The 13,103-nt window shown below is 43.6% G+C and overlaps 4 protein-coding genes across 4 annotated transcripts; 3 read left to right on the forward strand and 1 right to left on the reverse strand.

Annotated features, from left to right (window-relative positions):
* Positions 1-1,145: 1,145 nt before the first annotated feature.
* Positions 1,146-3,547, forward strand: LOC108116546 (synaptic vesicular amine transporter). Its single transcript, XM_017228484.2, has 6 exons — positions 1,146-1,347; positions 1,408-1,965; positions 2,104-2,705; positions 2,758-2,974; positions 3,030-3,154; positions 3,208-3,547. Exons 1-6 carry the CDS (start codon positions 1,161-1,163, stop codon positions 3,298-3,300), a joined length of 1,782 nt encoding a protein of 593 aa, XP_017083973.1. The 5' UTR covers positions 1,146-1,160; the 3' UTR covers positions 3,301-3,547.
* A 78-nt stretch (positions 3,548-3,625) lies between these two features.
* On the forward strand, positions 3,626-4,659 carry LOC108116547 (outer dense fiber protein 3). The gene is made up of 4 exons (XM_017228485.2): positions 3,626-3,751; positions 3,812-4,030; positions 4,089-4,275; positions 4,340-4,659. The coding sequence occupies exons 1-4, from the start codon at positions 3,733-3,735 to the stop codon at positions 4,602-4,604; spliced, it is 690 nt and encodes a 229-aa protein (XP_017083974.1). The 5' UTR covers positions 3,626-3,732; the 3' UTR covers positions 4,605-4,659.
* Positions 4,660-5,483: 824 nt separating this feature from the next.
* On the forward strand, positions 5,484-11,133 carry LOC108116660 ((E3-independent) E2 ubiquitin-conjugating enzyme UBE2O). The gene is made up of 9 exons (XM_017228651.2): positions 5,484-6,187; positions 6,355-6,617; positions 6,673-6,877; positions 6,944-7,196; positions 7,269-8,007; positions 8,067-8,973; positions 9,043-10,009; positions 10,073-10,291; positions 10,352-11,133. Exons 1-9 carry the CDS (start codon positions 5,777-5,779, stop codon positions 10,558-10,560), a joined length of 4,173 nt encoding a protein of 1,390 aa, XP_017084140.2. The 5' UTR covers positions 5,484-5,776; the 3' UTR covers positions 10,561-11,133.
* On the reverse strand, positions 11,096-13,089 carry LOC108116661 (spaetzle-processing enzyme). Its single transcript, XM_017228652.2, has 4 exons — positions 12,960-13,089; positions 12,238-12,630; positions 11,615-11,924; positions 11,096-11,545 (listed from the first exon to the last, which is right to left on the reverse strand). The coding sequence occupies exons 1-4, from the start codon at positions 13,033-13,035 to the stop codon at positions 11,122-11,124; spliced, it is 1,203 nt and encodes a 400-aa protein (XP_017084141.1). The 5' UTR covers positions 13,036-13,089; the 3' UTR covers positions 11,096-11,121.
* Between the last annotated feature and the right edge of the window lie 14 nt (positions 13,090-13,103).

Raw genomic sequence — 13,103 nt, forward strand, 5'->3', positions numbered from 1 at the left:
TTAAGTGGGGCCTAGATTAGGGTCTGCTAATGACAAAAAGTTTACAGAACAGGTGTGCTTTTGGCTTATCAAGTCTGGGGATTAATCATTGCCTTTGGCTATCATCTATTAGGTCATGGACTTGCCTCTCTTTTTCTTCTGGCAGACACCTCAGTTATTTATGCCACATCTTCAGCTAAAAATAGGTCAATATCGTTGGGTAGCTACATCACACCACCCATTCTTAAAATCAATTTTCAGCATAAAGGAAATTCATCACAAATTTGTCCCGGGACTAAATTTAAACAGAAAAAAAAATGCAATGAATTGGAAAATGTGACTAAAGGCTAAAAGTCCATAGCCTGCTTATCGGGGCTGTGGCAAACACTCGCTCTGTGCCGGGTCTTTAAGCCAGAGCTTTAATCTCCATCTCACCGCCATCCCATATCCATATCGAGGGGGGTGGTAATAATATTGAATCCCCATGTCATGGCTAAAGCTTTAAAGCCATGTATGTGCGGCAGAGTTTCGTGTTAACAAAAACTATCACCAGTTGAATAGAAAAATTGAGAAAATCCCTTTGGTTAGAGGATATTTTCAATGCTCTTGAAAATATTATATATTTATTATATATTTTATAGGAAAATATCGTAAAACCTTTTACGTTGCTTTCGGTTTTTAATAACTTTTTAAGAACTTCCACACACTGATTAATATTAATTAAAATAACAGTTTATATTTTGGCCATACAAATTTTATTTACTGTATAGTTTTAACCATAGTAACTTAAGGTAATGATATATTTTCTAAATTACTCAAACACAAATCGCCTTTGAAATGTTTTTGTTAAAACCACATACCCTCCCTGGGGTTCACCATGTTCGACATAAACAGAGTAGAATACCTTGGAGTGGGATCCATGGCTGACTGGTTGCCTCCTGGCCTGCCTTCGGTCTTTTGGCCATTCGTTCGGGCCACTAGCTCGGCTCGGTTCGTCTGATGTCAATAAAATAGAACGGCAACTTGTCGCCGCCTTTCAATATTCGCACATACGTCGTTGTGGCAGCAACACCACCTGTTGTTGGCTCTGTATAGATACTTTGTGGCGCGAACCCGTATGCCATATGGCAGCCTAAATTGGCGGTATCTGTGTTGTCCAATTAGCCAAACGTGCTTTTGCCATGTCAGAGAAGTCGAATCGCGGACAGACTCATGTCCGTTCGGAATCCCAGGCAGCTGCCCAGCTTAATGCCTCCGGCAGGCGAAGTTCCACACCGTCCGGAGCGAATGGCTCCTCCAATCGCTGCCTGATTGCCGTGATTGTCTACCTGGCTCTGCTGCTAGATAACATGCTGCTAACCGTAATTGGTAATGGCCAAATCAATTACAGATAAGAGCAGTAATAAACGATAATTATCGCATTTGCAGTGCCCATTCTGCCGGATTACTTGGCTAGCCTGGAGGTGGATAAGACTTCCACGATGTTTTTGAGTCTAGAGGATACATCACCATCTTCGAAGCTGGCATATCGATCAGGGGAATCATCGGGCGGTAGTCATCCACAGCTATACATCTCTAAGCATCCCATTCCTGGCAAATCGATGGTTAATTTCACCCTGTACCAGCTGTCTACTGAAGCCACCACCACGACAAGCACCACGTCGACTAGATTCACACCCAATTCCACGTCCACACAATCGCCTGTAAAGCTAACGGATGGCCAGTCGACTGGCACTAATGTCACTGGAATTGGGAATGGGCATAGGAACAGGAACAGGAAGCTGGCCCCTGGCAATCCACCCACCCACCACACCAGCAACAAGGAACTGACCTTGACGCAGGAGAACGGCTCCATTGGCCTGCTGCTGGCCATGAAGGCCCTCGTCCAATTAATTTTCAATCCGATTGTCGGCAACGCATCCAGCAAGTTTGGCTACCGCCTTCCCATTGTAGTGGGCACCTTCTTCCTGCTCTTGTCCTCGCTGGGTGAGTGATCTATTTTCGGGGGCATTGATTGATTTTTTGGAAATGGAAGACTTTTCCATCAGGGTGACATTTAAAGTTTAAAGTTTAAATGAGTATAAATAAGAGTTTCATTTATTAATTATCTTATCTTTCTTTCAGTGTTCACGATTGGTGAATCCTATTGGGCACTTTTAATTGCCCGTGCGGTGCAGGGCGTGGGATCCGCTTGCATTAACATTTGCGGGATGAGTCTGGTGGCCCAGCATTATCCAGAGGAGGCACGTCGCTCCAAGGTGATGGGCATCATCCTGGGCAGTATTGCATTGGGTGTGCTACTAGGATATCCCTTTGGTGGCATTCTATATGATCTGATGGGGAAATCGGCACCGTTCATTATACTCTCAACGCTAATGTTTCTCAGTTTGGGTCTTCAGTTGCTGACCATGGATCTGTCGGTGCAGCCGGAGGTGGTGGTAGAGGAAACTCCCAAATGGCGACCTTTGCTTGAATGCAAAATGATTTTGGCCATTGTGTTGGCCATTTGGTTTTCCACCTCCACAATGGCCATGCTAGAGCCATGTCTGCCCATCTGGTTAATCCAGTACTTGAAGCCAAATAAATGGCAGCTGGGCACCGTTTTTATTCCAGACTCTGTGGGCTACTTTGTGGGCACCAACTTCTTCGGCAGCATTGCCTATAAATACGGTCAGGTTAAGGTTTCCTGCATCAGCTTGCTGCTCGTGGGAGTGGCCTCCATTCTGGTGATTATTTCTAAAGAAGATCAAAATCCAAATTTTTTTAATTTCCATATAGATTCCCAGTGCCACAACAGTTGCCCAACTGCTGATGCCCCATTTCGCCTTGGGTCTGGGCATAGGAGTAATAGATGCTGCATTGGTTCCACTTTTGGCCACCTTTGTGGATGCCACACTTTCCCAAGAGGAACACAATGAGAGCAGCAGTTCCATGTCCAGCTACGGCACTGTCTACGCCATTCAGCAGACCTCCGTTAGCCTGGCCTATTGCTTAGGTAAGTCCTAAATGCTTATGTTAAAATATGTAACTAAATTTTAATACTTTAACAGCTCCTTTAATTGGAGGTGAGTTGGCCCAGACCTTTGGTTTTGCTTGGCTAATGCGAATTGTTGGCATTTTCAATATGATCTATGGGCCAATTCTGGTCTACTTGTATCAGAAATATGATCCAAAGGTAAAACTTGTAATAACAGTATTTAAAAGAAGTTATAATACATATTTTTATAGGCTCTGAGGGAGCAGCATAATGATATGCTACTACAAAGCAGCGGACGTGGATCTCGATATAAACAGCTCTACAACTCCATGGATGTGGAATAACTTGTACTGCCCAGTTGTCCACCCAAATCTCAAGCAATCTTGAGTGTCCAAGATTAGGCGTTCCTTTGGCTCATTAAAGCAATATATAAACTTCGAGCTGATTTTTTTCGTAAAACCCTTTAAAAACCCTTTAACTAACCTTAAGATTCGAATCTCCTATAATTATCATTACTTTACATTGTTTTTCAATTCGCTTAGGTTAATATAATCAAATTCTCCGATTAAAAAGTATTACGCAAATATCATTTAAACTTTCAAGTTCAAATTTTTCAATCAACTTTGCCTTGGATCAAACTTCCCCTTGACCTAAGATGTAGGGCTCTGTAACGGCCTCATTCATTCCGTGCTCTCCATTCGGCAAACACCTCATATCCGGGTTCAAAATTTAATATAAATATATTTTCTTCTAATATTGCACAAATCTAACGGAAAATGGCGGTGCGACCTTTCGGTGAGTGAAAGTTTTTAAGTCGTGTAATAATAATAGAGTGAAAAATATTATTTTTTAAAGGCCCCGGACCCGGCGTCTACATGCTCCCACCCACTGTGGGCTATGATAAGCATGATAATCGCAAACAGCGGATGCCACAGTACTCCTTCGGCATGCGTACGCGTGCTGTTGGAGAGGACCTGGGTCCTGGTCCCGGGGCCTACAAGGTGGACAAGTTGACGCGTTACGGTGGATCCAAGGGGTTAGAGTTTTCGATGGCCCCCAGAACAAACACTATAGGTGAGTCTGTTAAGTGAAATTAAGAACTCGCTGATTCATAGAGAGAATGCCATTGTAGACAAGCGGAGTAGTCCCGGACCCGGAGCCCATGATGTCCACAAAAAGCCATTCTTCACGGGAGTTAATGCGCCATCCTATTCGATGGGTCTGCGAACGGACTTTAGCTTTAAAAAGGATGGTCCTGGTCCCAATGCCTACAAATATGAGGTGAATGCGGTTCGTCCTGGTGTCCCGAGCTATAGCATGTAAGTAGACTCAGATCTGTCATGGATTACCCTTCCCTAATTACTATGGTATTCTGGATAACAGGGGCTTGCAAACAAAGCTTATCAATAAGACCAATTCACCTGGACCTGCAGCCTATGGTGGCGGTGATATCAATGTCAAGCTTAACCGTGCTCCGATATACTCGATGCAGGCAAGAACCGTAGTTCCAGGCGAGAATGTCGGCCCAGGACCCAACTATTATGATTTAATGTACTATCGTCCTGGCAAAAGCGGACCGGGTTACTCCTTCGGTGTGCGTCACAACCAGTACGCTCCGCCCATGATTGTTAGATGTGACAACATGTAGAGTGCAATATTAGAAGAAATGTTCCAAATTTTAGTGAATAAAAGGTTTAATAATACATTTTGCATATTTATGGGGTTTTGAAATTTAAAATCTGCTTACAACTAAAAGCGCTATGATATGGTAGCAACTCTATTGTTCATTGTTCCTTCTAATTCTATACTATCACTAAAAACCAATTGCTAATCATCGGTGTTGCTTAAACGCCTGGAATGAGTGTCGTCATTTAATAGTTCAAAATCACGAATTACCTTGTGAATAATAGTTTTAGTTCGGTTGCGCAAAGGAATAGAATAAGAAATAACAATATTAATTTCACCTTTTTTCGGTGAAAGGCGGTGTATATTGTTACAAATCGAAGTATTCTTTGAGTTTGTTGTGAAAACAACTAAAAACACAAAAACACGAATAAATTTTTGTGCATTACAATTGAAAAATAACTCTTAGAGTACGGGTATAAAAATATAGTTTTATACATTAAACACGAGTTTAACACTGTTTAGAGAGGTGAGTAATTTGTGACAGTACTACTAGGGGAGTTAAGAGCAATTTTTAAATACTGCGTAATGTTTCTCTGCATTATAATGTCCGTGATTTTTGTGTTAATAATGCTTGCTTGTATAGTAATTTTTATTTTTGCTAGTCTTAGTGGTAAACAAAACTAAGTCATTAAAAAGGTATGTTAATGCTAACCAGCAGTAGAAATAGGAAATTTATTTGTCTTTATGTGTTTTTGTATTAGTTTTCTATTTTAGTTTAAAACGCAATTTTTCGGTTTTTCCTTTTAGTTCTTTCCACTTAACAGATCCATGTAAACCGGTTCGAGTCCAAGCTAAAATGTTACTGTAACTCAGAACCATCGATTTTGTCTAACCCCGGTATTTTTCAGTCACAAAATTATCTTTCTCCGAGTTTATCATTTTGTTTGTAGATTTTTGGCTGTTTTATTTATAGTTTTTCCAAAGAAGTTGGCAAAATTGGCCTAACAAATTGTTAGATTTGTCCAGTCTGTAAATTAGATGTGTGTTTGTCTGTACGAGTCGGAAAATATATTCATATAGTAACTCCTAGTTGATGACCAATTAAAAGAAGTGTGGGATACGCCAATAAATCGCGACGCAAAAATCTGGGAACTGATTTCTGGCCTTTCATGTTCGTAGCTCACGATTGGTAATATGTCAAGCGATGTGGCGGGTGCTGCACATTCGGGTGGCGCCCCAAATGAGCTTCAGAATTTGGACGAAAACAATCCGCGTAAGCCTACAATGACAGAGCCGCCGTCACCACAAGAGCATGCCAAGACGCCAGAGTCCCGCCATCCAGCCAATTCCCATTCCCGCCGCTCGGGCGGTGGCCAGGTGCCATCACGAAACCAGTCTGGCGGCAACAACGAGTGTCAGTTCTTCTTCGAGGACGAGGTATTCCGCATAGATCGCAAGGGTCACGTCCATTTCGGCGTTGTAACCGGAACGGCAGAGACCTATTCCTCCGATGAAGATGATGATGTCGACGAGGTGCTGTCCAAGGGTGAGGTGCGCGTGGCCTTTTATCCGGATTGCAAGGAAGGGGTGCACACGGAACATTCGGTAAGTAAACTCTATTGAGGTTATGTAATTGTCAAGGTCCCCTCCAAAAAAATATAACTGTTTTAACAACTGTTTTGCGTTTGTTCTTCACGTACTTTCGACACGTGTTTGTTTGCTTCTCGCCTCTTCATCTTTTTCTTTGTGTTATCCATGTGGCATGTTCACAGATTGGACTGGCGGATAGAACCCTAATGCCAGGCGATGTGGTTCGAAGACGTCTGCCGGGGCAAAAGGATCTGGTCGGACAGGCGGGCTATGTCCGCGATGTCAATGTTCGCGCTGATGTCATGGTGTTTGGCACCAAGTTTGTCATTAGGAATGTGCCCGCCGAACGATTGCGTCCGATTTCCGAATGGACCGCCGATGTTCCTGTCTGTTCTGGTATCTGGATAGGCACCACTGTCAACGTAGACGAGACTGCAGTGATCAAGTATGTTGAAAATATTTATTTGGTAAAAACCATATTAAAATCGTAATTCTTTCAGATCCGGTAATGGTGCCCGTTTGGAAATTACGTCCAAGGATTTTCTAAAATTCAAGGATGCAGTAGGCCACTGTGCCCGCGAAGTCTTCAATCCGGATGTCTTCTTTCCGGGCAACCTTGTAGTCGGTCGCTTGCCACCTCCGGATCGCGTCAAGAATCTGACTCCAGAGATTGCTCCACTGAGTAGTCGGAAAAATCGTGCCTTTGTAAGAAGATGAAAATCGATTGGAAGTAAGAATCGTAATTAAATCAATGTAACATAATCTTTCTAGTATACTGTGGAATCTATTCGCACCACATCTGTTAATGTGGCATGGACGTGCCGGGCCATCTCGGCCTCCGAACATACCACTGAAATCCAGAATCTAAAGCAGCCCAAAACCACAATCAAGGGCGAGGACCTAAACAACGTCAAACGCCTTAACATATACGAGTCCTATGTGCTGCAAATTCACGATCGATTCTACCTCAAATATTCCAAATGTGATCAATTAGTTAAACATACCGACTGGGAAAGGGAGCAAGGTAGAATAATTTTGTGATTAATAGGATTACCAATTTTCAATCAAAAAATACATATATTTTTCTCTTTTGTAGCGGAAAAATACATACCCATTTACCATGCCCAGAAAAAGATGGAGCGCAAGGCCAGCAAACTGAATGCATCTCCCTCAAGCAGTGGCAATGCTCGGAATGCGCCCAAAATCCGTCGTGTGCCCAATAAGTTCAGCGGCTTGCGCCTGCCTCGTCCGGCATGCGACCACTGTCACAAATCGTCTAAGCGCAGCAAAGACGATATGTTGACATCGGATGATGATGACGAGCTGGATGAAGACCACACACAACCACCAGAGCCCTCTGAACCTATCGATAAACAGTTAAAGGTGACCGAAAATGCAGATTTTGCAACCTCTGCATCCTCAGCAGCTGCTGAGGGAACCGGTGCTCAGGCATCCAGAACAACTATGCGATCTGTCAAAAGACGACATGTCAAGAAGAAAATGCGTAACGTCAAGAAACCCAACCATATACCTTTAGTCAGAAAGGAGACGGTTTTAAAAGATGGCGAAGAAGCCGTGGTGGAGACGCTGGTTGTGTACAGTTCGGTAACTGTCGTCTGGCAGGATGGGACGGTCGAGAAGGATATACCCTCCACCCAACTCTACCCTATCCATCATTTGGATAACCACGAATTCTTTCCAGGCGACTTTGTAAGCAAGGCTAACGTGAACAGCACAGGAGCCACAGACTACGGGGTCATCCAGTGCGTGGATCACGATGAACGTACTGCCAAGGTCACGTGGTTTAACATCTATTCTCATATATCAAATCCAATGTGAGTAATGTTTGTCTTGATAAAGGAAACTTAAATCTAAATATATAATTTCCTTGCAGTCCCTTGTGTAAAGACTTAGAAGAGCTGAGCGTTTATGACTTGAAGGATCACTCTGACTACCAGTACCGACCCGGCACTCTAGTCATTCGAGTGTCGAACTTTACGGGTGAGAATGTCGACTCAACTGCTGGCCAGGTGATCGACAATTACCCGGATGGACGGGTGCGTGTTTGGTGGGCTATGGGGCATATTACCATGTGCTACCCGCAGGATCTGTTCGAAATCAACCACAACGAACAGTGCTATGATGCATACGAATCGGATGGATCGGAAGACTCATGGGAGACGCAGTCTGAGAACAGTCGCGTAGGACTTAATCTTAGCCTTTTGTCACTGGACAACGATGACCACATTATAATGGGCATTGATCGGGCTACGGACGCAATTTCAAGTCTGGAGAAGCTCTTCCGCGTCCTTGCTCCTATGCATAAAGCAGATGTGCTTAACGATCTTCTGGCTGTGTACAAAAATTGTCGAGTTCTGGACAAAATCCTAAAGTCAAACTTTTTCGACGAGGACCACTTTAAGGGCATTGTGCATCAGTGTACCAGTGATACCGCAAAACAGGCTACAGAGGCGTTGGCCGCTACGCCCAAGGATACCTCAACGCTCAAGCTCGAAATGGACACTGTGGTTTTATCTGGCCAATCTACATCGACGCCTACGAAGCGAAAGTCATCAACGGAATTGTATGCGGTTCAGTGCAAAAAAAGCGCGGATAGAATTGTTGACAAGGAGGAGGAGCAGGTGCAAGATGCGGAAGAATTTCCTTCTAAAGTATATCTTGTCTGCGGTGACTCAGGAATGCCCTGCAATCAATTAGTAAAGAAGTATCGCAACGAGTACAATGAAAGAATCAACCAGGCCCGGGAAAGCATTGCTAAAGCGTTTGAGAATCGCACCAAGGTTAATAATAATCCCTAGTGTTTCCTTCTACTTTTAATTCACCTAAAAACAAATTGCTTTTCTTTGCAGAATGATTCTGGTGTACACTCGCGTGGTGAAAATACCTCAGAAGAGTCGAATAATCCGGATGGGGAAAACAAAGTGGTCGAAGAGTCCGTAGTAAGGGAAACCAACTTACAAACCAAGGATGAGTTTGACGTTGAATTGGTTGCCAATCGCGATCCTGATGTCTGTGAAGTCTTTAGTTTTCTAATCAAGGAGCAAATGATCAAATGTCGTGAGGCTGTCTTGCTCATGACCAAGTTGAAAAGCGATCGTAAGGACGAAGACGAGGAGGCTAGCGATGCGGAGGAAGTTTTCGCGGATGATGAGGAAAATCAAGCGCAATCTAAAGGTACCGAGGCCGATAAAAAGTCTGATGCCGTCGAGGTCAATGAACAGCCCTTGAATCTGAACGCTCTATCCGAGTCGTTGCCGGCCATTGATAGCCCAATGGCATGCTCCTCGCCATCTCCATCATTAATATCAGACCCGAATCCCGTCTGTGAAAACTGTTTTCAAGTGCTATCGAATGCACCGGCTGCTCATCACTTTATCAAAAGCCAGGTGACTCCTTCCAACCAGGCACAGTATCAGCGGGCTATCCAGCGAGAATATCGCTTGCTGAAAGCCTCACTGCCAGCTGGGGTTATAGTACGGGCCTATGAGGATCGCATGGATCTGATGTCCGTGATGATGGTCGGTCCAAAGAGGACTCCCTATCAGAACGCGTTATTCTTCTTTGACTTTCAAATGGGCCGGGACTATCCGAAAAGTCCGCCAGTGTGCCACTACATCAGCTACTGCACGGACCGTTTAAATCCGAATTTGTACGAGGAGGGAAGGGTGTGCGTATCGCTTCTGGGTACCTGGTCAGGTCGAGACAACGAAGTGTGGTCGAGCATAAGCACTATGCTGCAGGTGCTCGTCTCAATACAGGGACTCATACTAGTCGATGAGCCCTACTATAACGAGGCGGGCTATGAAAAACAAAGAGGTAATACATTAAACTAACGTAATGCAAAAAACCATTTAAATTATATTTCCCATTTATTTTCAGGCACCCAATTGGGCAATGAGAACTCTCGTGTTTACAACGAGATGGCCATCATAAAAATTGCCCACTCCACTGTAAAGCAGCTAAAGAATCCGCCGCTCATTTTTCGCAACGAAGTAATTGAGCACTTTAAGGAGTTTGGCAGCGAACTGCATGGCCGCATGCTGGCCTGGTCGAAATATTCACTAGAGGCGCAGCGCCTTCGAATAACCAGCATAAAGGGTGAGTCAATAAAACGTACTGTTTTGTTTTTGCCTATAATTCAATGTTCCCATTCCTTAGATATGCCCTTGGACTACAAGGCGCCGTGTGAGCTGCCCGAATTTCCGCTCCTGCCTTGCAGTCGTGGCTTTTGTATGGCGGTCCAAGGCGTTTTGGATCAACTACAGTGCGAGCTAACAGCCTTGGGGGAGAATCAGTTGTCGGATGAACGAAATAGTATTGCAGCTGGAATAGGAACTGCGCCGCGTGCTGCTCCGGAGGAGATCTGATCATGTCCAGCTTATGCATGTAAAATTGGTGCCTATCAGAAAAACCACAAGACTTTTTTGTCGCCAGCGCTTGCGAATCTGATCTGGCCCTTCGCAAGGGTCAGAGTTTTATAGCCAATATCCCAAAACTCGAATTTGTCTCAACTCTTATTGCTGGCAATAGCCAGCCTTTTAGTTAAACAAAATTTTTTCAAGTTATTTGTTATTAGTTTTTCACTTAAAAAAAAATATAAATCTGAATTCTGTATAGAGAAAGAGTGAGAGGGAGAGGGAGAGAGAGAGAGAGCGGAACTAAGAGAAACGATAAATGAATCCGCCTCATATAATGTTTGTCAGTCAGTTAATTTTACTTTTATTCTTTTTTTGTGGTTGCAGTTAAGCCAGCAAACCAGCAAAGTTGTATTTAATGTATTACGCTGGCCTACGTGAATCTCTTTGTAGGCATTCCACTAGAGCTTAGCTTAGTTAGTCCAACCCCGGATCCCCTATCAGCAAAACATGTACGTAATATTATTAAGCTAGCCAATGCGAGAAATGTGAATAAATTAGCCATTTTATTTATTATGCCTCCAATTTCTGTTGTATCCAATCGATATAAGCTCCAGTGCGGGTATAAACGCCTGGCCAGCCCTTGAGGCCGCATGGCTTAGTCCCGTACGAGGTGACGCCGGCTATGTAGAAGAGATCCCGTCCTCCAGATGTAATGGAAACCATAAGCGGACCACCGGAATCGCCGCCGCAGGTATCCACTCCCGATTGACCACCAGCACACATCTGGGTATCGTCCAGTTTCACCTTGTAGGTGTTATACTTTTCTTGGCATCTGGTCAGATTCCAAACGTTGACGGTGATCTTCAGCTTGATTTGACTAGGCTCCATGTTCTCGGTGAGACCCCAGCCGGCTACATCCATTCCATAATCGACGAAGTTGTTCCTTATCAGATCGGCATTGGGCAGGCAAATAGGACGCACATAGTCAGTGTAGCTGTTGTAAGAAAATTATAGTGATAATCTGTATTATAAAATAATTTCAAATCCAACGATCCACACACACCTAACGCTCTTCTTAAGTCGCACCAGAGCAATATCGTTCTTCTGGTCAACGGAGTTCGGACTAAACTGCTCATGGATAATGCCCTTCTCCACTTCAATGTCGATGTGTTTGGGGGCGCAGATGCGATTTCCGTTAATCTGGGTGGCACAATCAGGATCGGTACGGGTGTCCCACTCCCCCAGGCGAACGCTGTGCAGGACTGCACCGGCATTGTCCAGTGCCCGGCTGGCTAGACAATGTCCAGCGGTCAGGACGTAGCGTGAGTTGATCAAAGAGCCGCCACAACTAAAACTGTAAGATTCGGAAAAAACTGGAAAAAAATGGTGTCATAGTGTTATTTATTTTACTTTTTTTATGCTAATTTGTTTAACTAATTTGCTACTACAAAGCTAATGACTGATTATATATGTGTATGTGTAATGTGTATGTGTAATTCCCAGGGAATTTCCCAAAAAAGTCATAAATTTCTTCTTTTCAGAAATTCTAGAAATAAAATATAAAGAAAAAAATAAACACAAAGAAAATAATAAATAATCCTGATTATACACCTAACTGATAAGAGTTGACCCCGGCAAAAAATAAACTCAATAACATTTGATAAGATTTGACCTCTATGTACTCACGTTTTTTGTACTGCAACAATACCATCCAAGGAAATTCCCAGAGGCTTGTGTTAGTGCCACCAAAAATGCGGTCATCAAAAAGGAATCCGCAGACATCACTACCTGGCAGGACGTTTCCCGGCTGATGATCTTCCTCTGGCGTAGACTTAACTTCCGCGGCATCAATACTGGATCGCTGACTCTGCGGGCAGCAGACTAGGATGCGATTGACCAGACCCTCCACCCGATTGTCCAAACCACATTGGCTCTTGGAGAGTAACATGCGCTGGGCTGGAGTCTTCGGCTCCATCATCAGCAGATTGGCCAGGCTGGGGCAACTGGTAATATGGACGCACTGCCCGTGCTCATCACTTTGCTGAGGCTTACAGGCCCCGAAAGTGATATCCGCCGCGTCTGAATGGGAAGAGCACAATTTACGATGCAGTTTAACCGGTTCTCAAGCAATGTTAGTTAGATATTGCTAATGATTAACTTCAATAATATATGCAATCTAGCTCTACTGTACATATAAATTATGTTAAAAAAAAGGTTTATTATTTAAAATATATTCATATTTAATGTTTTCAAAAAGACTCGATGTTGCATAAGGACCCGATGTTAACTTTCAGTATTTTTAAGCTTTATTTTAAGCTTTCATTTATCTTTTTAAAATACTTTTTATCGTTAAGGAATTATAGACCTTCCATTTAAACGAAATTAAATCCCAAGGATAGATAACCCACCTGTTCTGTGTACCAATCCGGATAATGCACTGACCACCAGCGCTAGCACTAGAAAATTCCGATCGATTGTGGCCATTTCGTCGCTACGGGCTCGAAGTTGATACTAACAAAGCTCTCTGGGAGCTTGTTACCTCAAACCCACTA

Source organism: Drosophila eugracilis, unplaced genomic scaffold (assembly GCF_018153835.1).
Source record: "Drosophila eugracilis isolate 14026-0451.02 unplaced genomic scaffold, ASM1815383v1 contig_75, whole genome shotgun sequence".
NCBI classification, from domain to species: Eukaryota; Metazoa; Arthropoda; class Insecta; order Diptera; family Drosophilidae; genus Drosophila; species Drosophila eugracilis.

Excerpts from the sequence above, each read along its gene's own strand:
- LOC108116546 (XM_017228484.2), top strand. The coding sequence starts at position 1,161 with ATGTCAGAGAAGTCGAATCGCGGACAGACTCATGTCCGTTCGGAATCC. Across the intron at positions 1,348-1,407 it reads CATGCTGCTAACCGTAATTG|TGCCCATTCTGCCGGATTAC; the intron begins GTAATGGCCAAA and ends TCGCATTTGCAG. Across the intron at positions 1,966-2,103 it reads CCTGCTCTTGTCCTCGCTGG|TGTTCACGATTGGTGAATCC; the intron begins GTGAGTGATCTA and ends TCTTTCTTTCAG.
- LOC108116547 (XM_017228485.2), top strand. Across the intron at positions 4,031-4,088 it reads CCCCAGAACAAACACTATAG|ACAAGCGGAGTAGTCCCGGA; the intron begins GTGAGTCTGTTA and ends ATGCCATTGTAG. Across the intron at positions 4,276-4,339 it reads GGTGTCCCGAGCTATAGCAT|GGGCTTGCAAACAAAGCTTA; the intron begins GTAAGTAGACTC and ends TCTGGATAACAG.
- LOC108116660 (XM_017228651.2), top strand. The coding sequence starts at position 5,777 with ATGTCAAGCGATGTGGCGGGTGCTGCACATTCGGGTGGCGCCCCAAAT. Across the intron at positions 6,188-6,354 it reads GGGTGCACACGGAACATTCG|ATTGGACTGGCGGATAGAAC; the intron begins GTAAGTAAACTC and ends GCATGTTCACAG. Across the intron at positions 6,618-6,672 it reads GACGAGACTGCAGTGATCAA|ATCCGGTAATGGTGCCCGTT; the intron begins GTATGTTGAAAA and ends TAATTCTTTCAG.
- LOC108116661 (XM_017228652.2), bottom strand. The coding sequence starts at position 13,035 with ATGGCCACAATCGATCGGAATTTTCTAGTGCTAGCGCTGGTGGTCAGT. Across the intron at positions 11,925-12,237 it reads ATTGTTGCAGTACAAAAAAC|TTTTTTCCGAATCTTACAGT; the intron begins GTGAGTACATAG and ends ATTTTTTTCCAG. Across the intron at positions 11,546-11,614 it reads CGACTTAAGAAGAGCGTTAG|CTACACTGACTATGTGCGTC; the intron begins GTGTGTGTGGAT and ends TTCTTACAACAG.